At 43.8% G+C, this 26,032-nt stretch overlaps 1 protein-coding gene across 1 annotated transcript in view; it reads right to left on the reverse strand.

Moving 5' to 3' along the window:
- Positions 1-26,032, reverse strand: part of robo2 (roundabout, axon guidance receptor, homolog 2 (Drosophila)) — a 322,763-nt gene that overhangs the window by 126,793 nt on the left and 169,938 nt on the right. Inside the window, exon 4 of the mRNA XM_059332190.1 lies at positions 22,789-23,115. Within this exon, the coding sequence (XP_059188173.1) occupies positions 22,789-23,115 (327 nt within the window). The remainder of the gene's footprint in view (positions 1-22,788; positions 23,116-26,032) is intronic.

Raw genomic sequence — 26,032 nt, forward strand, 5'->3', positions numbered from 1 at the left:
TGAGAATACCTATTGAAAACAGGAAATGGTTTTACTGTGTGAGATTACCCTTTGCCTTTATGTGAGAGTGGGTGTTTTAACAGGGCGGGGTCTTTACCCCTCAGTAACCCATTCCACTGCCTATTTGTGGGCTCGGCTAAGCGTTCACTGCTACACGTTTCTTAATAACACTTACATATTCATAGTCTAATAGCAACCCACCCAGCTGTGGACACACAATGGACCTTTTCCCGTTTTGCTCAACTACCTTTTCTTATTAATGACAATAAAAACAAATGCTAGAGCTGCAGCCGAACTAAAGAATTACATGGATTACAAGAAAAAGCAATAGACGGACTGGACAGACACAGTTTCTGTAATCTCCTTGCTACTTGCTAATACAGTTTCATCATTTCATCATTTTAACAACTTGGAAAAACATTGTTGAATAAGAATCTACGATTGCATGTTAAAGTAGCAACAGTTACCAGAGTGTAGCTGAATGCTGATATTTTGTTGAAATACTGTACGGCAGACATACAGGTTTGTTTTCCTGATATTGTTCAGTCTTTTAGTGATATGCTACCAACAGATACAAAAGACACTTGTTTGATGTGTCTCTAGAGCTCTCAGCCATACCCTCGTACTGCACTCTGCTTGCTAAAAGAGTGGAGCACACACGAGCATATTGCCAGAGAGAGTCTAAAATGACATGCAACAAAGACACTGAGATACTGGCAGCCAATTAAATAAAGGAAATGGCCTTCATCATTGTATGATTAATGGAGCAGACCATTAGTGCATAATGTTGCCCCCCATCTCTACCTGTGTGAGTGTGTGGAAAATTCATATGTGTGTGTGTGCATGTAGGAGAGAAAGCATCAGGGAGGGGCGGGGGGTACCAGAGTCCCCAGGGTGTAGTAGCTGGAGGTATTCATCGCTCTCTCCTCCCTCTGAGTGATAATTCTGGTGTTATTCAGGCAGGAGTGGGACGGGCAGTGCTGGGCCTGTGATGAAGCACCATGGCCTTTAGAAATTCATTTCCACCCAGCATTCATCTCATTCCCATTCAGCACTGGTCTACACCCTGCACTCACACCCATACGCACAAGAGAGAGTCATTACAGAAGCATGATCCATACTCAAAGAACCGTCTCTATCCACCAATTATAAAAAAGCTCCAACAAATATGAAAAACAGCTCCAAGCAAGCACCAGTGCACTTCTCCTCAGCTGAAGGTGGAGAATGAAGGTAGACAGAAATATAGTGCCAGGATGATGGAAAAAGAGTGATAGAGATAAGAAGGAAAGATTTTCTAGGCTTGGTCTTGATGTGTTTGTTTCCGCTGTATCAGAGCATATGTCCAGATCAAAAGCTGTCAAGATTCTGACAGTTTTTCTGCCTTAATAAAAACTCCAATCTGTTTTTGCTGTGCACTAGAGAATAGCACGCTACAGCAGACAGACGGATAGGCCAAGGATGAGAGGAGCGCTATAATGCATATACCTAATCAATGCCTCTCAGTACCAGGCAGGGGAAGTTGCCAAAAGAAAGGCTCCTATTCACCCAACAGCCACATTAACATAGTCCAAAAACTGCATTAATTAAGAGATGTTCTGACCATTTTTTCCTCCCTGATGCCGATTCCAATACCTGAACTTGTGTATAAGCTGATACAGAGTACCGGTTATACAATAAAGCATATTTTTCCTGGCAGTTCACTATAAATACTGTGCAGATATGATATGATTGGTATCATTGCTGTATGGCATTGCTCAGGATAAACTCTTTGTAAAACATGAATAAATACATATAGTGAATGAATGCTGTAGAATCATTTTAAATTTAGTTTGACAGTCAATCATAACTTTAAAAAATTGTTAACTAAATTTAGTTTCTAAATTGTTAACTTAAGCCTTGCATACTGTACCAGTTGCTTTTCTACAAATACACATTAATATTATATGAATAAATAAAGCCAAATACGATGCACGTATCCGGTAGCTAAAAACACATGTTGCAGTATAAATTACCTGATAAATGATAGGATATTGTGACGCTGGATTGGTGCAAAGACTTGCATACTCACCAATACCCAATCCACCTTTTTAGGCTGCATCAGAGGTATTTCTGATACTGGTATTGGTATCAGAACAACCGTAGCATTAACTATATTTGTAGCAAAGAGAAGAGTTAGCTCTAAGACACTGACCATAGTGGGCAGAGCCAACTCCCAGATGTCAAGTCTCCACCCTCACCTTCAACATTTTTGGATGAGTAACCCCAGAAGGGCAGAACAAATGTCCTCTTTATAGTCCCCTGACTGTCCTTCACTGACCATGTCACACCCCCCAAGAAAAACATACACCCCTAAAACATCTGCTCAGCAAGCAAACGTTCCATCCCCCAATCTGTACAGAGCGTACCCTCGACCACTGTCACTTAGCAGCCACACCCCTACACCATCCTCTCAACTTCCACTTAGCAGTCCATCCACATCGAACCCCCACAAGCAGACATTTGCAGACAGACAGGCCTCGAACTGACTGGCCTGGCCTAACTTGGCTACTAGCCCCGCCTGTCCGTCTGTGTGCTCACCCCCTGAGCCAGCGCATCAGGATAGCCTTCCCCATGGAGTGGGAGGAGGGGCTGCTGTGTTGGCTCTGCCACACAGTACCACAGAAGTTCCATAGAGCCTCCATTGGCAGGCGGACTGATGGGTCCCCAACCGCTGGTGCCTGCCAATTGGTGTGTCCCACTCCTACGATGACTGGGCCCACGACCACCATTCAGCAAACTCTGGGAAACATCATTAATATGTAAGTGTTAATAGGTGGAGCTGCACACTAATTGCACACTGGAACAGGATCATGTTTAATATTAGAATCCATTACGCACCGGCTGTTGCAAGCGGAGGCAAATGAATTAAGACAACACATTATTTACTCGTGCACAGGGCAAATGGAGACTGACAGCACCGAGAAGGTTGACACTCAACATGGCAGCTGTTACTCACATCTGTTGGCTCCCGTATCTGCAGCGCTCAGCGGCCCTTTGATACGAGCTGCTCCCGTAATTAGTTGACTTTCCTCTGTTTCTTTGCTCAGCCAAATGTAGCTGCATTGGGCAACACAAAGACACTACTGCCCTGTAGAGTCCAAGGTTGATAGCAGCTTCTTTTCACTGAGAGAGGGAATTAAGCTCTTAGCTGTGGCCTTTCAACAAGGTCAGCAATATGGTAAACATAAAGGAAGATCTGAAGTGTGGCAGTATGCAAACAGTATACAATTTGTCACTTAGTATTTATTGTGAGAACACAGTATATGATCAGTGTTCCTAGATAATAAATGTTTTGTATGTGCTAAAATAAAACTGTCACTGGAAATGTAATGTAAAATTATGTGGATGTAAAACACAAGGAAATATGAAGAAGAAATAATAATTTAAAAAAATGCAAGGACAAAATTAATAAAATATTGCAGTGACACATTTCTTTCTCCCCCTTGCTTTCCTTTCACCAAGTCCCTAATGAGCATGTCGCTGGCAGAATTAATTTCTTATTGTTTAATTGATCCCCAAACAGCTCTCATCCATCATAGGGCCATTCAATATCTTACTCTTTTAATCTCTGCCTGCCCCTCATCATCATTCTATAGCACAGGCCATTACACACAGAGACGGCTCACACTGTGCTGTGGGCATCTTTAACACTGCCCACACACAATTGCTGACACACCAACACATGCACACAGACCTTCTCTCATACAGACACACTTATATATATAAATATATATATGGTAGAATCAATTCTGTTTCTATTAAATATGCATCCAAACAAGCGGAGCAGTTGATGCTGCAGTGGTACAGACTCCAGCGATGAGAGCTGGTGCACCAGGGAATGCGTCTAACATCTGTTTTACATTAATGATTCCTGGTGCAGCTCACAAGCTACTGTAATATTCACAGGGGCTGTGAGAAACCGGAGTAATTGGGATATGTTTAGGATGTATTACTATGTAGTTTAAGCCAAAAGCCAACAAAAAGGCCGCCTGCACTTTCCAATCTTAAGAATCACCAAATATGTTCTGCAGGAATTTAGCTCCTAAATAAACACCCATGTTGAGAAGAATACATGAATAACGGCTCTGAAATGGTTTTAACAATATAGTGTAATGCATATTAGTGGTGTAAGAGCAGTAAATATTATTTACTAAGCTACGCAACAAAAATGAATGATGCTTCCTTGGCTGGCTGTGTAACAACAAAGTAATGTTGATTCGGCCACGCAAAGTAATGCTTGCTTGGCTGTGCAACAGAGTAATGGCTGTGTCCTCTTTAGATGCAAGAGTGATTGTGAGAGCCTCGTCATGTATCAGCACCCACTGACGTGCCCATCCCAGAGGCGACCACTGCACCATGTCCCGTCCCTGACACGCCAACATAATGAATGGCCTAGCTAATGAAGGCTTACTAATTGATTATGGAGAAAACAGAGTATTACTCACCCAATGATGGCAGCTCCAAGGGGTGCTGAGACACTTTGTCAATGCTCTGTTTTTCCAGCCTGTCCAGCCCAGAGGGTCTTTATATCGACCTTCTGACCAGCATGGACACCTCGTGTTGGATGAAGTGTATTACTTTTATAATATTTCATTATCCCTTTACATGTTTTAGAACACAGATCATTGCATAATTTTTGTCCATGCATCCATTAACATTAATTCAACAAATTAATGTGTTGTACATCTTGCTGCAGGCATACACCAAACCCAACCAGGTGTGTCCGCCAGTGATGAGAGTGAATGGGGATTTCAAGGCCTTACACTCAAAAGCTGTTGTTCAATGAAGCAGACAGAAGCTGCTAAGGTGGGAGGTGTATGTAGTGGGCTATTGTCTTTGATTAACTAATTAGTAGACATTATCAAGACTAAACAGAAGTCATTACCAGTGGGCTTTAGTGAGGAGGCCCTCATTTCCCCACGGACCTGCAACCACTGTCTCCCAGGCTCTGCCCAGTCCACCACCACCCAGGTCACTTATTAAATCTATAACGACTAATTTTGCTTTTTAAATGAAGCTCTAATTGACTTTCGTGTGAAGAAAGCAATGTGGCTGATCCAGCTTGTATTATCTGAATCACTGATTGAATTGCTGATTGAATGTGAATTGGTGTTCTGGTATTGGGTTTCCAGACAATAAAAGCCATGATATGGAGATTGCCAACCTGACTGCTGAAGCTTCTCTCTCACATACATACGCTCAGTCATTATCATACACACAATATGCACACACACCACAATATCAGCTTAGCTATTTCTTTGTTTCTTGGTCCCGTTTCTCATCCCATTTCCCTGTTTCTTCTCCTTATCTACCTCCCTCACCTCAGTCTTTGTAGATAGGTGACTGACACAAGTCTGATGATGAACCACAGATGAAGAGTTGAGTATTTCTGTACCTGCCACACTGCCATCATGTGCTAGAGAGACTGCGGGGGCAAATTGAAGACAAACATGCAGCACAAAGTACAGCTTGTTTTTTTTGCCATCTCAAAGAACGTGTTTGTTACTGCTAATCCAGTGGGTTGCACATGCTCCCCATTGCCATCTTCTGTCAGCTGAGCTCAGGCAAGGAGTGTCCTCAGGCTCACAGGCAGGGGCCGAACCATAATCAAGAAATTATCATAATTCACTCTAATCATAAGTGAAGGAGGGCAAAATGACTGAAATTAAATTCTGGATTACTGCCTTCGACTGCAGGGATGTTTCAGTAACTGCTATTTCTGCCAGTGTTTTAAATATATGTTTACCATACTTGTGCCGCCAATTAAAACACTAAGTCACAGGGAGTGCCACAGGTTTACTGGGAAGCAACACACACACGCATGCATACACACATCCTGGTGTGGATTTATGCAGTTGCTGTGTAATAAGAGGGGCAAAGTCTGAGTGATGTGATTGCTCAAAGTGCTGTATGGCTGGCCTCCCAGTCTGGGGCATTAGGCAGCTCCACTGCAGTGGTAGCAGCATGCTGGGAGAAGGAAGGAGGCAAAATAAAGGTCTGGTCAGAAAGGGCCGTTCTGGTCTAATTGAGTCCTTTGGGCCGAGGCTCCGCTGATCAGAGACTTGTTACAGGAATCCGGTTTCATGGTTTCCAAACAATGAGATTTAAGGGAAGGGATTTGTAGTCCTTTGGGATTCTACCCTAACCTTCCTGTGATTTCTGTGCTTCTCTCTTGGTTGTCTGCCCTTGTGCTCTTCTGTTTTAAATCCGATTACTCTAACAATATGGAAACACTGCAGTTGGGCGCAGCAAGTGGTATTCACATATTAAACATTACAGTGATGCTATATGGCGAATGCACTCTTTGATGAGAGCACTCACAGCTTCTCTAGCCACTGGAGAAGACTGTCACACAGGATGAAGGATCAAAGCTCACAGTCTCTGTTGTGAGGAACCATAAATCCTGCAAGCATTATTCAGACCTGCTGTCCAAATGATTAAATATTGGAGGGGGTTTACTTGGCTGTACACACATTTAATGTTGGCACATTTTGATTAACTGCACTTAAGAATGCTAAAAGGTGTGCCATTTCAAAGTATGAAATACATCAATACTGAAGTTCAGATTAAAATGTTTTAAAATGTGAGAATGAAACTTTTTCACAACTATTGTTTAAGTCTAAGTCAAGAGAAAACTTAGAAAACAGAAAGTCTCATCAGAGCCCCCCTAGATGTAGAACCACAGAGCAAAATACAGCTTTTAATACAATGGCTGAGATGAGAAACATTCTCACCATCTACAAAGAGATTCCTGAGAGAAAGGCATGTTTTCTTGCTTGTTCTTACTCCCTTTCAGTCTTTATCTCTCTAAACAATCCCTGGGAGACAGAAAACAACAAAGACAAATGACTTTGGCCTTTTAAAAGAAGCGTCAAACCTCTCCCTCCAGTGAGCAGGGGATCCACAGAGGTGTCCATGTTTCTTGCTCCCCCCCTGCAGTGGCATTAACTAGTGAGGGCTCTAGATGAGCTTCCTGTGGAGCAGGAAAGGCCAGGACAAACAGAGGCGCTGTGCTGGTTTTAATAGGCACTATGCCCACTCAAGTGTAGCAGTTCATAAATTAGAGTAGAAAGCAAAGAGAGGAAGATGGGAGACAGAACAAATACAAGCAGCAAACACATGACAGAGAACCGACTGCCCTCCGGATCATCACTCACTCTTGCATAATGTGACAGAAAAAGAGAGGAAAGAAAGGCAAGATGGAACAAGGAAAAGGGATGGGGAGTGTAATAAAATGATAGTTATTTGCCAAGACTCCTGTGAAAATAACACAGGAGCCGACCAACTGCATGAGTGACAAATTTAAAGCTATCCAAGACTCAAATATATGTTTTTTGTGGTCTAAAGAGGACACGGATGGGGAGGAGGAAACTGGGGGACAGGCACAGCGCCTCGTCCACCTGATGCCACAATGCTGCCTCGCGCTGCTTCCTTTTGTAGCCCAAAGTGCTGGGCAGAGGAGAAAAGCAGACACAAAGAACAGACAGGACTCTCTGCAGGACACTCTTTGTGCCATCGCTGCTCACAGGCGGCAGGACAAAGCCGTCAGCTGCCTGGACACCTCGTTAGCCCGCTCCCTGCAGCTCTCACATGGCACAGGGGTTGACTGTGGCCCTCCTGCTGGGACCGGCTCACCGCTACAGTGGAGCATCAGCCACTAAGAAATACACACACACACAATGTGGAACTGTGGAGCAGACCAAAGGAGAAATACAGTGCTATAAAACACACCTGTTCTACAGAAAGTTCAAGGCCCTCCCTTCACAAGCCTTTTCATGGATATTTGCTTAGGTTGTTAAAGCTGATCTTTTCAGATGCACTCCACAACAAAAGCGCCTCATGCCTGGTGGAGATGGATGGGGGAAAGGGATGAGGCTCTATTTCCTCCTTATTCCCTTTTATCTTTTTACCCTTTAGACTATAGATTAATGGTTTTAACTGAGGTGAGATGTGTGGTTGATCAATGAGAAGTACATGAAGACCTGTGTTTATACAGTCAATCTGACCACAGCAGAGAAAAGATCTATCAAGTGTCAAGTACAGACTGTACAGACTGTACGTACACTTACACACTCAAAACCCAACAACTAATTACAGCAGACAGCCCAGGAAAATTAATGAATACAAGCTGATGAATCCAGTTAACTGCAACAACAATATTGTGACAGTATCTAATATTGAGTGGATTATTTCCACTCAGCATTTTAGCACCGCTTTCGGATATTCACTCGAGACTAAATGACATAAAATAACAAAAGACAGCTGGAAAAAGCAAATCCTAGCACCTTAAATTGAAGCATGCATCCATGCCCATTTGCAAGGAAATAAATTATTTTGACATTCTGAGGCTCCCGAATTTTTGCACTCACAATCTTCCAAAGGCTGTGTGAGGCTGTTTTGCTATCACCAATAGGCTGTTCCTGCTGGCATGCCCTGGAATATTAAGTAGGGTTAGTGCTTAGCTTGCTTAGACCAAGCCGAATAAATATGCAGGAATTAGTTCCAGCTTCATACACCGTCAAAATAGGATCCACCAGTCAATGCACCAAAACAAGCCCATTCACCACACTCTAACTCATTCAGGCTACAAAGAAAAGCAAAGCTAATTTCATATTGACACAAATAAATAAATATACGCCGGGAGCTTTGTGAGCACAGTGACAGCACTATACATGAATGCAAAGCAATATAACAGCCAAAATCAGGGATAAACATACAGTAGATCGCAAAAAGCACCCACAGCCAGTATTTACATAACAGATATTTATGTCTGCAGTGCAATTATATCCTTGAAATAAATATATGATATTGCAGAAGAATATTTTATTCTGCTATGCATGCATTACGATGAAATATATAAAAATATGAATTAACTTTGTAAAACATATTTGTGTGTAAAAATTAGTTCTTCGCATTTCCTCGTCTGATGGTGGCTTGAAGTTTGAATTTTTCTCAACATTGCAATGTACTTCTGATTAGTTTTGATGAAGCAACAATGCAATTAAATCAATCAATCAATCAATCAATCATTGACCTCAATCAAACAATTACAAAAGCACTACTCATGTCTCATACTCTTTGCTGCTGTGTATAGTCATGTTGTAAATGTATAATATAACATGGAGCAATATCATGATTTTGCACATTTTTTTCATCACATTAAAAATGATACTGTTTTTATCATGAACTATATGACATGGCACACCCTTGATGTGTACAGAAACCAAACAGTCAACCTCCCCCACCACTCAATCACTGTAGCCATAGTCTTTACAGCCATTACAAGGCCTGATGTACCAGAAGGTAGCAATCAGTCAGGCCTGCCTGTGACCACCTCCCATCTCTGTACATCCTTTCCCCTTCAACAGCTGTGGACTCATATGTTACTGTCTCTCTACCTGTCACTGTCCATCCACAACCACACCAACCACAGCACACATCAATCAGCCCACCCCTGCTGCTTTTTAATCTGTTCCCACCCCCAAGGACCACGTACGCTTCAAAATTACAGTGAGGAAAGGTCACCCCATCCAATTAGAACATCATCAGGGATGCACACTAGAGGGTCATTCCCTGAACCCTGGTAGCGCATCGTAAATCCAACACTGCCCAAGAAGGAACACCTACTCTGGCAGGATCCAGAATGGCTGACTGATTGCAGCACTGGTAAATGAGGCGCTAGGATGCGTCTTTAACTGTAATGGAGGAGACGACTGATGTGAATTTTTGTTTGGATTGATACGAGGTGTAATGGCATGTGAAAGTGCCGCGATACATTTATCCCCCAAAGATGATCCATGTTATCATCAGTCCATGCATTGACCCTGTCACGACCCCAGGGCCCAGATCAATCAGGTCTCCGATCAGGATTAGATCAAGCTGCCCTCTGAGTCCTTTCTCATCACTCTAGTTGCCTGATCTTTGCAAGGATTTAGCCACATAACAGGAAAAATATGCAGGCAGAGAAAGTGACAGGCCTGCTGGAACGGGAGAGAGAGATTTTGGATCAAACGGTCCAATGGAAAGGGCCATGTGGAGGCCATTGTCTTAACTTGGCAGAGGAAAAGAAGCTAATGAGAGAGGGGTAGAGAGGGAGACAGAGAAAGAGAGAGAGGGTGGGTCAGTGAGCTTTGAGCCTCTTGTGGGTTGATCTAAGCCAATTAGAGACAAGTGACAGCTCGGCTACATGCTCATGACACAACTAGACCACGGCACCGCTCTGAGCCCCAGCACCCCACTGTACAAGCCTGACTTGGACCCCAACAAGCCCTTAACACTCCCCCAATGAACGCCTAAATACCCCCCCACCACCATGCTCACCACTCCAGACACAGACCAAAGCCAAGGATAAGGGAGAGAGTATGCTTAACAAAAAGACTGTTCCTCTCTCATTCTCTGCTGCTTCCTCTGCTCTCCAGAAGGAAGTGGCCAGCCAAGCAGAGCTCTCTGCCTCGTCATGCTCGGCCAACTCTCTTGACATCTGATGTTGTTGAGAGTTGCCGTGACGACCTGGCAAATCCACTGACCTTTGTCCCAGTGGTTCAAAACTTGTGAACCCGAGACGAAAGAAAGCCAAAAAGCTTGATGGGGGATATGTGGGGTTTCATTTGAGAAGGGGGGTTGGTTCAAATGTCCATTGGCAGCTGTCATTGCTGTGTCTACTTCTTCCTGTGAGCAGATAATAGTGCAGAGCCTTCACAGTATATACAAGGGGAGGTGGTAGGCCACCAGGTTGTGGGCTGTCAGGGCTCCAGTGCAGGGCTGGTGATTAATGAGACAGGGCGTCGCTCCACAAGGAGCTCAGCAGCACGTGCCACACTGGTGGTGGTCACAACAAAAACTCCTGACACTGTGTGGCAGTGGAGCCAGAGTCATAACAGTTCAATAGATAGACAAATCTAGCCCCATCACCACACATATAATATATTTTGTTCCAACAATAATGTGGCCTACCCATTATGCTGAATGTGTATATGAAGCCAGTAATGCATCCTCTTATTCACCCTTGACTGAGCATCAAGTGCATGAAATCTGTGGACGGCTGTTTTGGGGAGAAGAAGCAAGAAACGCAGAGATGGAGGATGACAGGAAGGAGTGATGGGGGTCGAGGGACACCCAGCAGGGGGTGGGACAGGACAGCCCTCCACACGTCTAACGTCTGCCACTCAAGAAAGTTAATGATGCCACGTTCTTGGGCCAACCATCCCCCTGCTGCATGTGAGAAAAGAGACAGACAGAAAGGGAAGACTGAGGGTGGTGTTTCTGGCACACGGGTGCAGTCAGAAGAGGTGAGATGCTCTCGCAGAGTGAGGTGGGGGTGGGGCGTGGGGGTGAAAATTGAAGGTCCAAGAATATTTATGACAATCAACACCCCAGTTGGCGCCGCTGAGTGATTTTGAGATAAATTATATACCCCCCTCTTTTTGCTTCCCAATCACACTGCCGTCTCCTGCCCTCATCAGCATCCTTTATCGAGTCAAGTTACTTATTAAGGTTTATGAGAAATTCTAATTTTATTAGCAGTCAGTCACTAGGTTGCTTTTTGATTTTTCATGGTGCGAAGGGGGAAGGGGGTGGGCGTTTTGGCTGCTCGGCTGAAACTGTTATCATCTACAACCAGTTAGAGAACAGCAATTTAGAGGATGAGGGAGAAATGGAGGAGGGATGGGGGTTGAAGAGTGGCAAGATGCTGAGGAGAGATAACAGAATCCGGACTTGCACTCAGCAAATGGAGAAGGATTGTGCAAGGTTTAGTTTCACAAAATGTCTAACAAAGCAGAAAAAGGCATTCTGTAGTGTTGAATGATAAAATGCATAGTAAATGAAGGAGGGTAAAGGTTCATAGATGTCAGAGTACCAATCTGTCATGCAGCAGGTAATGAGTTAAATCCGGTGGCAATCTAGTTTTGAGGTTACTGCAGTAACAACTGAACTTGAGTACTATAAGAATGAATAAGCTGACAGATGCTCATATCCCCTTGCCTGTAATTGAATTATCTGTGCTTTTCTTCCTCTGACACAGGAATAACCCTGCCTTCCCGGGCTATTTCTCCTTTCATACATCTCCCAATAACACAAGGCTAACTGTATTAGCAGTGTATGCTAGAGATGCTCTCCAGACTGCCAAATGGACCCGTATGCAGCTCTGGTTCCATGCCATGGGGTCAGATGATGGTCAATCAATGGTCAGTCAGAGGTCACATCCAGAGCTGGCCAAAGGTCAGCTTATCTGCACCCAGAGGTATGACTGGACTATCAACCCTCTGTACTACTGTGAATGCAGCTAAATCACAAGGACAAGCACCTTCTGCTTGAGTGTTTGATAAGAAGAGCAATTTACCATATTCTCATATCTAAAATTTTGAATCAGAATAGTCATCCTGAGATCATGAAAACAATTAACAATGTGTCCGCAATATTTGTAAATTATAGTTCATTTTTAATGTTCAGGATGTTTTTCACAGGACAAGGTTGTCTGTGAGAGAGGATAAGTGAATTACTAAAAACAGGCAATTAAACTAATAACACATTAGTTGCATAAACTAACAACCGGCTAATTGCAGCTGTATCCCACTCAACATGTTTTGAATAATATTATTTTCCATAACCTCCTGCACAGCAACAGCAGCCAAATCGATATTCATGAAGTGTCAGAGTTGTAATTCATGTGTCTGTTCCACATGAACACCATAGGGACCTTTAAAAGAAAGCCGGGGAAAAAGCTAACATGTAAATTTCACAGTTAATGCCTGGGCATGGCTTATGTTGGCCAATTAAGCTGTTCTTTTCAGCTCCATTACAACGTGGCGTCTGGGGGTTCATTTTTCCCTTACTGTGCCATTTAGGCTTCAAATGGGCAAATGTTCACTGTGCAAGTTGGACGAGAAAGAGGGAGTTTGGAGTCTGTTACAGTGTGTGTGTACATGTGTGGGAACAGGCATGTGTGGGCACAGGCATGTGTGTGCATGTGCATATGTGTCTTTGCAGACTCTGTGTTGTGTACAAGTTCCTAACATCTATGTGCTGCTGTGCCTGTGTGCCTTTGTGTGTGGAGGCCTCATTTGTGCATGAAACAGGAGAGCGTTAATGGCTTTTAAAGATCGGTGGAGTCAAATGAGCATGCTCATCAGTTAGCCACACACTCCTTGGTGATCACTCAGTGTCGTTAGATTTCATTTCCTGTGGAATAAGAAGATCTCTGAGGATCCAAGACAAATCCCTGCAATTATAGCCACGCTTAAGATGATTCACTGCCATCATCTCTGTATCACTGGGTGGGGGGGTACTGTTGTGTATGGCAGTTTGCTTACAATTTTACTCAAGCAATAACATCCCAAATACCATCCCTATACATTTTCAATGAACACAGTAAGTAAAGAGAAACAGTGAATTAGTTATACACCTATCTAAACTCATACACAATGAAACACAAGCAAACATGGGAGGCGCCTGCATGTTCGTTAATAGCTTTGCCCTGGACAGTGTAGAGCATGAGGGCCAGCAGCAAGAGGCATGGAGATAACATTCTGCTTAGCATTTGAATGGGGTGTTCTGATTTCTATTCAGTTGGCCTTTGGCCATGCTAGTGCTTAAGTGGTCTGGGCGAGTCTGTCTGGTCTCTACTGTGCCAACCAATGTACAGGCTCATATCTGGCAATGTGCAATGTCTGTCAGTGTCCCGGTCTGCCTGTATGTCTGTCTGTCTGTCCGTTTGGCTGGATGAGTGTCTGGCTGGTTAATAATCAGCCTGGCTAGCTGCTAATCATCCTCCCAGCTGCAGAAGCAGGTGGCCACACATACCACAGCTCCCAGTCTCATTCGCCATGTGATGTCATCTCACTGCACCTGGTCACACTGTTTTACACATAACTGAGATAGTTTCTCTCCATGAAATCATGAGTCTTTGCTGGTCCTGAAGCTGAGAACTGTTGACGTTGATTTCTCAGAGTGTATATGGCCACTCCTGTAGTCCTTCACCTCGGCTGAGCCTGGAACTGATCCCACAGCAATCTTATACCACATTTCCGCTGCACGGTACGGCACCGCACTGCTAAGCTCAACTCGCCCTTTTTTGCTTTTCCATTAGAAAATTGTGAGAAGTGCCTGTTTTTTGCCTGCAACCTCAGTCAAGATTTAAAGTGAGCTGAGCTGCTAATAGAAGGTGGAATTTAAACATTGCAGAGAGAATCATCACTGAACTAATTTATAAATAGCCAAACTACAAACAGTAGCCACTGCAATTTTTTAAAATCCAGTTAAGATTATTCTGAGTATGCCATGCTGCATAAACGTTCTTCCGTTTTGTTGTCAATGAAAGTGCCACATTATGTATGACGGCTATCATCTTGAGAATCATGCCTATCCTGAGGGGGTACAATCTGCAGTGGAAAATAAAATAGAGAAAAAGACCTGGTACCAGAAGTGAGTTGAGTCGAGCTGTGTCGAGCCGAACCATGCAGTGGAAATGAGGCATAACAGACAGAGGCAGCAGTTAGGAAACAGTCCACATCGAAATGGGAAGCCATTAACTCTGCAACACACAAGGTCACCTTCAACTAGACACAGCAACCACCCAACTTCCTCTGCTGATATGCCCAATGGATGCAGCAGTGCAGTCATGTAAAGGTCAGGCTGTAAAACAGAATGGAACCACAGCTGTCTCAGAAACCGCACTCTTAAACATCTGATCTTGTCTCCCTTCACTTTTGAAAGTGATCAAAATGCTTTGAGTATCACTTTCAAACAGCAGGAAAGGAAATGAGAGAGGAAGGGAATGGGAAGGGGGAAAGAGGAAAAAGAGTGATAGAGGGAGGGAGACGGAGAAAGAGAGAGAGAGAGACAGCACAGACTGGATGATCAGGTTTCAACTCTGGTCTGCAGCTGTTGAAGGCTCTGGTGGCTGATAGGTGTCCCTTACAGCAAATGTAATCCAAGCCAAACACAATATCTGTCTACGCCATAGAGAGATCACCAAGTCATAACACATCCGGACCCACGATAACTCTGCCATGGTCCAGGGCCTGGTAACACTTTAAGGGATTGTGGGAAAAAAAAATTATATGTATGTATTAATAACTAAATACACACAAACCCAGGAAAGCTGAAAGAAAGGGGGCTGGCAAAGCAGTACACTTTGAATTTTCAACTTCCTAGTTCAGTTTGGAATTTGTATCCCATGTATTCCCCTCTTCCCTTCCCCCAGTTTCCTACTTCCTCTCCATCCACACAGTTCAGTTGAGAATCTAATGAAGCTGAAATGCCGTGTCTCCTATGTTCCCAAAGGGCTACTTTGAGGAGGGACTGTCCTTAATGTTTGCACAACTAGAAAAACAGCCACAAAAGCCATTTACCGTAAGCGCGCGTGTGTGTGTGTGTGTGTGTGTGTGTGTACAACAGCTTCGAACAAGACATATATCCATCAGACTGCTGGTGTGCAGCGTGACAGTTGTAACCCAAAATAAACAGGCTGAACTGTTGGTCTGACTGATTCGTGACCCTTCCACAAGATCAATCAGTATTGTGCACCCTACAGTGTTGCGCAAAAGCATGTATGCGTGTGAATAAATGTGTGTTTAAGGGTGTGTGTGAAAGTAACCAAGGAAATAATGGGCATTTGAACCAGGGACATCAGTGCAGAAATAACACAACATTCCACACACCAGAGGGTGAATCAATTCCAACGACATTTGATTCAAACCCATATCAGCTAGCGCCTGAACTTCAGCCCTCCACCCTGTCACCTCCTCCCCAGCTCCATATGATGGATTACCATCTCTGGCAGTCTCAGAGGGTCGGAGAGAGAGAGAGAGGAAGGTGGGTGGGGGAGGTCAGTCACTACAGGGACGCATTCATCGGAGGGGAGCTCTGGGTTAAGGAATTATGGTTTGACAGAGATCTAGGGTTGGATAGGAGAGGGCAAAGGGTTCTCCAGGGGTCAGAGGATCCAATCCCGGCTGGACTCAATGGCAAACCACCCTCAGAACGCAGAGTCTACAGGGATTTCACTCAGGGTCACATTTTCGATTAATATTATTATCACTCACTTGTCCCTTCGCCCACTTGTCAGCAAATAGAGTGGTATCAGACATAGTCATCTAAATGCTGGTAAATAGCACACCTGTGTAGCAATTTAAAATAGACTTATAGTTGGAAACCCCAATGTTAGGTTATCTGCTCACACGCTGAAGAACGGATTAATAGACTGATAAAGTAGGGTATTTTCTGAAATATAATTTGATGATCATCCAAATAAATCTGCTCGGAGAAAAACTAAAAGCTGTGCAGGGCTTGAATAAATTACAACGATAAGTCAATATCAAAACAGAAATCAAAGTGCAATCCACCCATAAAAGAAGGAGCCTCTCACCCTGTCTGTTTTAAAGCTGATCAATAATCAGCCTGCAGACAGATTTCAATAATTTACAGCTCAGTCTACATCCAAAACTGTCTGATGAGAATAAAAGAAGTGGCAAGGCAGGGTAAGTTTATTAAAGGACGTGCTTGGCTGAAGGTGCTCACTTTTTACAACAATGCTGCCAAGCTTGTTCAATTTAAGGACTCGATGTTAATGCTAAGATTTATTTTTCCAGTCAGTGCAGAGCGAGCAGCCACGGTGTAAAGCATGGGCAATGAGACACGTGGGGGCTGGAGGGGGCAAGGAGAACGAGGAGAGAGGAGGCAAAACACAGGCAGGAGAGACAAAGCAATAGCCCTGCATTGTCAGAGTGAAGAGGCCATCAATAACAGTGTCACTATAGAGAGAGAAAGAGGGAGAGTGTGAAGGAGCGAGAGTAGGGTTTATAAAGGAAACACAACAAAACCCGGTGCGACGGGTGCTTCATCTTGCCGGGCACTAATGGGCGTGAGAAGCGGCTGGCTCAGCATTCTCTGCTTGATGGCTCACTCCTCTGCTGACGGGCCGTGGCATCCATGACGGAGCGCCACACACTTGTTTAATCCAGTTTATACACTCGAAGGTGACACAATGGTGGAAGTGGAGAGGTGGCGAGTGAGGAAAAAGGGGGGAAAGAGACTGATAAAGGGACTGAGAAAGATGGTCAAAGGTCGTCCAAAACTTGGATCTCATTAAGTGCTCAATCTCACCACACTTTCCATCTTTGTCCAGCTCTTGCTGCACTACTCCATTACTGCTATCATTATTCAGTGCCACAGTCTAGGTTTGCTATATTTCCCATCTTCAGCACTACACTTGTTTCCTCTGAAGGTAAGAAGGCAACAGAGACGGGATATTTCCCTTGGTGGAGTTGGGGAGGTCAGAGCTGGGACACAAGGCCCGCTGAGAATAGTAAAAGTGCAGTCTCAGGACTTATCATGTGTGTGTGAATTGGCTGGTTTGTGTGTGTGACAGTGAAAGGTCAGAGTGCTGGTGGTGACTGCAGTGTATTCCTATGATTTATCTCCCTGTGAGAGTTTTCCAAATATCTGTTCCATTTCTGGAGGCCAGTCTTTTTCTGTGCCCTGCGCAGGAGTCAGGTTGTGGCGGGAAGTCCTCATTTACTGGGGCCATCTGTGGCTAATAAATGAGAGAGCAATCTGCATGATGCTGTTGATCGCCAGCTAGAGCTGTGTGTGTGTGTGTGTGCATGTGGGTGTTTGTGTGTTAGTAAATCCCACTAGATAACAACACCTTTTTACAGAGGTCAGCAAACTGCACAGACACAGAGCTGACACATTTAATCAGGGATTTCTCCTCGCTCACAGTTTATCAGGTGGAGATATTTCTCACACCCTTGCCCGTTCTCACCGTATCTCTTATCGCAGGTCCACATTCCCACCTTTTCTGCATCTGCACACTTTTTCTTTTTTCTTCATAGCATTTTTTTTTTCATTAAACTTGGCCAACTTTAGCAAAAAATATCAATAGTCATGGATTTTTTTTTTGTTATATACTCATACTTCCCTCTGTCTTCGCAACTCTATAAAGAGAGCAAAGACAGACATTCAAAGGTGCAGAAAAACCCAAGGGCGTAACAATTGTTTTAGACTGACCCTCAACTCTACTGTTCTACACATCCAACCACAAAAACAAACAGACACACTGAGACCGTGAGAGTAAAACATATTTAAATACAAATTAGAGCATGCTCAGTTTTGAGACTGTGTTTTATTTCCTAACTGCAGTATGCATCATTAATGTGCTGTAATGGTTGCATTGTTGCTGCTTCCTTCATTACCCTTCATTATTTCTCAAGGACTTCTGTGCAGATTAAACCTCAGCCTACCGGGGTTTATATGAGCGGGAGGGCAGGTGTTTGTGTACACTTTTGTGTAAGTGTGTGTGAGTGTCTGTTGTTTGTGTGCACTTGTCACTCCATTTTCTCATTTCTGAAATGGAATAATGAGTCCAGATGAGCTTGTGAAAGGCTCTGCAGTGCGGCTCAGTCTGACTCCCCACCTGGCCTGCTCCTCCTGGCCTGTCCCTTTATTAGCTTCCCCTCATGCTGGACACAACAGGAACAGCTTGGTACCCTCCTCCTCTCTTCACCACTCACACCTCTCCCAACTCTATTTTCCTGCTAATTACCTTGTTGTACGAGCACCAAATGCTACCTAACGATTCACTTAATTGCAGAAGTGGTACATTAGATGATATCAAAGGACCTTTTTAAAAGTCATCCAATCCCATTCGAAGCGGCATTTAGAACCAACCCAAGACATCTGTTTCATTTCTGTGTCATTTGCATTTTTAAAGGTTACAAACTGAACGAAGCAGCAAAGGATGCAGATCTACGAGATTCTGCTTGTCCATTCCTTTACAATACCTCTGTCCCCAGACGATTACTTGTACTTAATATACACATAGCCATATACACATCAGAGGGCGGGAGTCACATTTGACACTGAAATAAACGTGCAACTACTCACCCTATAGCCCTACATACGCGTGCAACCCATCCACCTGAAAAGATGGGGCTAATTAACGTTTTCCTTGGGATCCTATCGCCCCAGGTGTGCCTTGTCACACTTACATATACACAGATATCTGCAGTGCTAGCAATTTATTCAGCAGTGGTGGCTGCAGCTAGCATTTCTGACACACGCTTCACAATGATTTATGAACCTGCTCATTGACCTAGTTTATTCTGAAAAGAGAAAAGGGGGCACATCCCCTCGTATATGCAGCATATCCATCCCATGGAGCTGGCCTGCAGTCAGTTTGGAGAGGCATGGGAGGCAGAATTAGATTACAAAGCAGACTACTCAGATACCTTCGAGGCAACACATTTACAAGTTCATTGTCTTCTAAAGTACAGGACAGTGAACAACACCTATAACGACATTTCTTCTCAAGTGCAGCAAAGTGATGTTGAGGCATTATCCTCGTTGTCAAACCATAATTTTAAGCTAAAAAGTAAAATACTTGACACCTTGATATCACTGCAGAAAAAGTTACTGAACACATACTAACCCACAGTCAATTTTCTTCCCTGGTGTTTGATCTGTGCAGCCTTGGGTAGAAAGTCTGATTGTAGATCTTTATTTTATTTTTCTGGCGCTGGTACTTCTGATACTATGGAATTTTTACACATGTGGGATTGAAAACGTATTGAAGTATCAATACTTTGACAATGTTACATTCTCCACATGCACCATGCACTTAGATAACATGAGGCAGTTCATGCTCTTGTTCACCCATTTGTAAACAATGTGTGTTCAAAATCCAACACTTAAAGGAGACATGTTAGAAAGACTTAAAACCAGTAAGGGCCCAAGTCCCACCAATCTGGCACACATTAATAATGCAGAGGCACCTCTCAGAGGCCTCTTCCCCCTCTTCCTCTCCACTCCACCTTTCCTCCTCTAGCAGAGAGAGTGGTGAGTGCTGCCCAGCTTGATGTCCAGCATGCAGCAGTGCCGCTTTGCTCGGTGGACACTGAGTTCAATCTGTTTCAGAGCTGCAATTAAATTATCTCACCGGGGTCCTGCTCAACCACTCGTGAACGGAAGGGGGGCAAAGGTGTGTTCAATACTAAGAGGGGGAGGGAGGTAGAAGACGAGTGGGGGGTGAGACATATCATACACACCAACCCAGTCCAACATGGATATAGATTTAAATGCTGCTTTTTCTTGTGCGATTAGCTGTGGCTTTACAATCACTAGACGGATGTCAGGACCTGATAAAGCTAATCACTGCAGTAAGCCAATGCTGTGGGATTTAGCACCCCACCCCCCTCTGCTCCCCCACCACCCCTGAAGATCTGGCTGAAAGAGAAAGCAGAGAAAAGCCCAGGGCCCAAAACAAACCAGGCATGGAGCACTTCATGAATTGTCCCTCCCTCCTTTTGGGGATCTATGAAAGCCTTATTTCTGAGAAAACAAAAAAATACACAAAGAAAAATGCACTGCAGATGGTCATATCTTTATGTTACTGAGGTAAATGTATATGTGAATGATCATAACCTAATTGTTATTGTCATTGAATACTTACTGTTTATATATATCTCACAAAGAAGAGTAACAGGATAATTTCATCTACATTTAAAGACAGACTACTGTAGATTTAAGAGAGACAGGGGGAGAGAAAGAGAGAAAAAGGGTGCACTTAAACAATGAAAAAGGCACTATGGTAAATTAACAACGGAGCTGCACTGATTCTGTCCATTCTGGTGCCTGAGGCCAGACACTTGATTGGTTCAAACACCAATCCTGCAGATCAGCTTCAGGACATTCCTACTCAATATCCCCGAAATTACTTGTCATTAAAGTTGCAACAAGTCATTAATGCCTTAATATAATACCCTACCTGTATATTTCATACTCATTTCTTTCTCCTCATGTCCTCAATTTACTCTAAAGTACCTCTGAGAGCTTTGATCGGTTCATAATGGGAAAAAAAATCATATTAACAACATTCTGCTTTAATATACCATCATTGAAGTCATATCATAATGGAGTAACTTAGTAACTGTCCCTGGTGAACTGCACTTGACCCACCAGCACAACCGTTTGCTGCACCCACATCCATCAGTCAGGCCAACATTGGCAGTGTGTCTCAGGTCGGGTCAGGTCAGGTCAATAGAAGCAAAATCGTGTGAAGTAGTGTAGAGCAAATGACGTGTTTATCTATAAATGGAATCGGAAGATTAACTGCCCCTTTAACTAACAATTAAATCTATATGAGGAGCATGTTTAATTTAAAGATCAGGGAAAGCCAGAATCAAAGCGTTTGTAAAAATGGTTCTGTTCAGCTAGGTTGAAGGTACAGTTCTGTGTCCTTGTTTACTCAGAGTCTGGCCTGAGGCTTTGCCCTGAACCTCTCTCCGTCTCTCATACCCAGTATCACTTATAACAATCATATGTGCGCTCTTATTCCTTCACCTTGCTAGCGCTTCCTTATCCCCTCATCTCCTGGCCTCCTGACCCCTCACCTTCTAGCCATTCAAGGAGTCAATGCCTCCATTCAATCCCCTGTGCTGCTCAACCTTTATTACATGAGAGATGGAGGGAGAGGACTGAAAAAAAGGCTAAAAAACAGTATGAGAGGGGAAAAATAAAATAATCTGGAGACTTCATCAATTTTTCATGAATTTTCATTTAGACTAGGAGAGCCCTCTTACAGCAATCGATAGATCAAGCTGCTGTCACACAGTTAGCACCTGGGGGCTGCTGGGAGGCCCTCGGGAGGGCAGGGGACTGGATCAGAGGAGGAGACCAACCCCCTCCTCTCTAACGCACAAAGTCCATTTCCCAAGGATCACAAACCAACTACCCATCCGACTACCACTGATCGTTGTAATCACAGTAAATAAAACAGACTTGCTGTTCACGTAAAATGTGAAACAAAATATTGCTATCTCTTCTGTTCAAAACATTATGAAACATTGAATTAGTAAAATGATGCTGATTTCATAATAACTAAGGCGAATCAGAGCTTAGCATTTGACTCCAATAATGACTTTAATGCTTAAAGTTCATGCCACTTATCATGAAATGAGATTGTGTGGTCTCCTCTGCATGCAAGCACACAAATCAACTGAAGCATCCAAAAACACATATTATAGTGGGATTGCGTTTCTTGTTTGAAAAACAGGACATACCAGTTAAAACAACATAAGGACATGGAGACTTTCCGCTCCACCTTATGAGCAGTTGAGGGGCCTGGGAGCTGCTCCATAGGAAGCCCAGTCTGAGCCTGCTGGGGGGTAGGCTCATCTTCAAAGGTAATTTGATCCACAGCTCAGGTTCTGCCTGTCAGTGTTCACCAACAAAGTCCAGGCAGCCTGTGTCAAATGTCCTTCAGGACTTTGATCTGTGCCTATCGTCGTACCCCCACTCACCTGTGAGAGATCCATGTCTACCATTCCATCATATGCTTTATGTTCAACTCAAAGCTCTACTGACAACCTCAATAAAACTACATTGAGGTAAAATTATGTCAAATTTATACCAAGTTCTTAAAGGAAAAATTCACTGTGTACAAATCATTTATTCACCAAAGTCACACATAATGAAGCCAAAATTGAGCTTAACAGTTCCAGGAAGACATACGGGAAAATATAAGTGTTTGGGAATAATACTATAATATTCTGTTTGTATGAATGAAAAAAAAGGTTGGATAATGCGGACAAAAAAAAGTTCAATTATCTTGTGCTGAATTTGAATCCAGTCTATCCATCATTTGAATGCAGCCAGATCAAGACTTTTCTTCATAAGTGAATTAACTCAAATGAGCTAAATAATTTCAGCAATGCAGCAAAGACAAACAACAAAGAGGAGTTAGAGACTCACATGCTACTTCCAAAGATGCATTGCGGCTGACAGCTTCTCCCAGGTAGTTCCGGGCCACGCAGACGTAGGCTCCCTCATCCGGTTTGCTCCGTCGTCCATGAACGATGCGAAGGAAGAAAAGCGAGCCACTGGGCAGCAGCATGCGGTGGGAACGTGGGTCATCTTTGTCCGTTTCCACCCGCTCTCCGTCCTTGTACCACTCCACTGTCGGGGTCGGCCTCCCCTCCGCTTTACAGTTGAGAGTGGCGGGCTCCCCTTTGGAGACGATCAGGTCAGAGGGGTGCTCCACAATCCGGGGTGGGGAGTCCTCCTGGCGCAGACGGGATCCTGAGAAGGAAAAGAAGAGATGCGATTCATTTTAGAAAAACAGTACACAGACTTTTAGCATTGTTTCAGTTCAACAGTTATGTGACATAAAGGGCTTTCTCAAATCAAAAGCATCTTCCATTTAAATATTAGCCAAATCTTATCCAATGATCTGGATACATAACATAATGCCGCTATCCAAAATGTCTTCTTTTAAAACATTAAACAGTTTTGTTTTACTGATTATCTTTTAAGGTTAAAGAAAGAAATACTGTCCTCATGGGCTAACTTCATACAGTCCCAATGAAAGTGACACAATGCAAATGCAGCAACAGAACGGCTTGAGGAACGTTTATCTACACTTCCATCAAAAGAGTAAGACTAATATTCATTCAAAATCAGTTGCTTAAGTCAACATGGCTGGGGAGACGGACATCTGAGCTATTTTCCTTAGCTTGTTGCTGCCACAACCCTGGTCTGGATGGCAGTGGATGGCTCCAACCAAAGCTTGTTTTCAGTTACAGGCATGTAAAAAACATATATTGGACCCTTTAATTACCATTTCAGGCCGATTAAAAAGCAGCCATCTGCTCTTCTCAATCGTATAAGCAAGGGCTTGTGGGTAATGGGACCCACGGGTGAACAGTGAATGGAAGCATACAGTCAGCTTACAACTGAACTATACACACACTCAAATTGCAAATTCTGCTTTTAGTGGGGTGCAAACAAGTAAAATGGTTGAATCCACTGTTGTCGAAGTGTACATGTGATGTGAATATGAATGCCGGGGTCCAGACTAATGTCAAATGCTAATCCCCTGTGGCTGAAAACCCTGGCCCAGTCCTTTTATTAGGGTTTGCAGTGGGCGAGCTCTGGGAGTCTGGCAGCTAAGATAATGGTCCCCAAGTCAGAGGGCTCTGTGTGTCTGTGACCAGGTCTTAAACATGGAGATAAGATGCTGCAGGCCACACACACACATTTACATCACAGAGGCCCTGGGAACCATGCAACAATCAAAGAGTTTGATTCAGCATCAAACAAGCAAAGACACAGTAAAGGGAATGGGGAATAAGGCAAACTTTTCCAACAGGCTTTCCTTAATCTTTTTTCTTTTGAACCACATTCAATACTCCATCAATAACTCTGATTCAGTTGGCAGCCAAATGTTAACCAGTCAGTGTTGTATTAAGTAGAGTGCTGGGCTCTTTGTCTCAAAATTAGTTGCTGCAGGTGTGCATGTGATTGAGCTGAGTTGATGACTGTGCCCTTCCCTGGGGCAGTGCAGTGGGGTAATAGGACGATGCCTTCTGCACAGAAGAGCAGTGTACCACATACGCCTTTGTGCTTATGTAAGGGGTAATTTCAACTTGGGATGAAGGCAAAACAGTGGTGGTTCCAGCTCTTTGTTTGCCTGGGTTTGCACATGTTCCACTACCCCTAATGCTCCCAGGGGAAACCGTGACACGCTGCACCCCGGCCTTCTCTGCCCGAGAGTCTGCTGGTTGAAGAAACCCAGTGATCAGCACAAAATACACTTCAAAGACTCTTGAGTGTGCACACGGACACTCTGTCTAAATGTGCACTAGTCCACCATTTGTCTTAGCAGGGATCAAACATCAGACAGCGGCATATTGACCCCTGAGCAGGAGGTAGTCTGTTCTCTCTTCTTCCTAATTTGGGCTAATTCCCTCCATTTCCCTGTCATTGATTAGTGATCAGGCCTAGTGTCTTCCTCTAAGTGGGGCCACAGACAAGGGGTTGTAGTAGAGAGGGGGTTGTGGATATGCTGATCCCCAAGTGCAAGATCAAATCTCATTGGTATTATGTGAGAAACTGAAGATGTACTATTGGTGGTGAAAAACCTACAGTATGCTGCTGGCAGTTTTTAACCCAGTCTCTTTCACCAGTTGTAGGTAACAGTACCATAGCAAGCAGCCAGTTCCCTGCCAGCACAGGGGCAGAGGGGCAAGTTTGTATTCTGGCAGTAAGTGACCTAATAAATGAAGCAGTAATTAACAGCGTGACATTGATAAATGGAGGGCAAGATAAAGGACGGACATGGAGAACCCCATCTCTCTCAGATGGAGTGTCAAAGGCACATTTATTCTTATCTCATTGGAGCATCTGCTTCCCTTATAATCCACAGGCCCTGCGGTGGCTTTCCACTAAGGCCAATGCGCATGCACAGCACTAAACTGCGAGGACTCCATTCAATTTATATCAGTCTAATTTCTTTAAATCCAATTTGTATTCCAATCTACTGCCTTCTAATCACTTAAACCTTGAGTCTCCATCTGCTCTCCTCTTTCCGGTGGAAATGAAAACAGCAGATGCCTCTACAATTGTCCTTTCACTGCCAGAAAAAGCTGAGCCGGGTACACAGAGGGCCAGACGTGACTGGTCAGTGTCCTTCCTGAGTGGAGGTAGTCAGGTGTAGAGGTAAAAAAGGTTAAAAGCGCATCCATATGCCATGGAATATGTTTTAAAAGAGGCACATCAATCTCAATACTGGATAACCTCAACATGTAAACCTCGCCAGTTGCTCAGCAAGCTTCACTTTCACAAGAACAAACTAAAATGTTTCTACTTGCATGTGTGTGTGTTTTTTTTTACTTTGCCCTCATGGGGCTCCCATGTCCTAGAGATGCCGTCCAAGAAGATCAAATAAAAAAACTCATGTGTATCCCTACCGCCCAGCCATCAAGCCAAGCTCCTAACAGAAGTGAAAGTCAATTTTCAGCTTCCTATTGGGCCCCCTTTCTCACTCTCTTTACGGTAAATGGGCTTTCTGTTGCCCTTTTAATGCGATCATTGGTGCTGTGCAATCAAGTGCTCTCTGAGCTGAGGCGAGTGCACTTCACTGGGTCTCAGGGCACACGCTCCAATCAAAATGCTGTGTTTCCCCCTGTCTGCAATAACACCACCATTACTTTTCACC

The sequence above is a fragment of the Centropristis striata genome, chromosome 4 (assembly GCF_030273125.1).
Source record: "Centropristis striata isolate RG_2023a ecotype Rhode Island chromosome 4, C.striata_1.0, whole genome shotgun sequence".
In the NCBI taxonomy this organism is placed as follows: Eukaryota; Metazoa; Chordata; class Actinopteri; order Perciformes; family Serranidae; genus Centropristis; species Centropristis striata.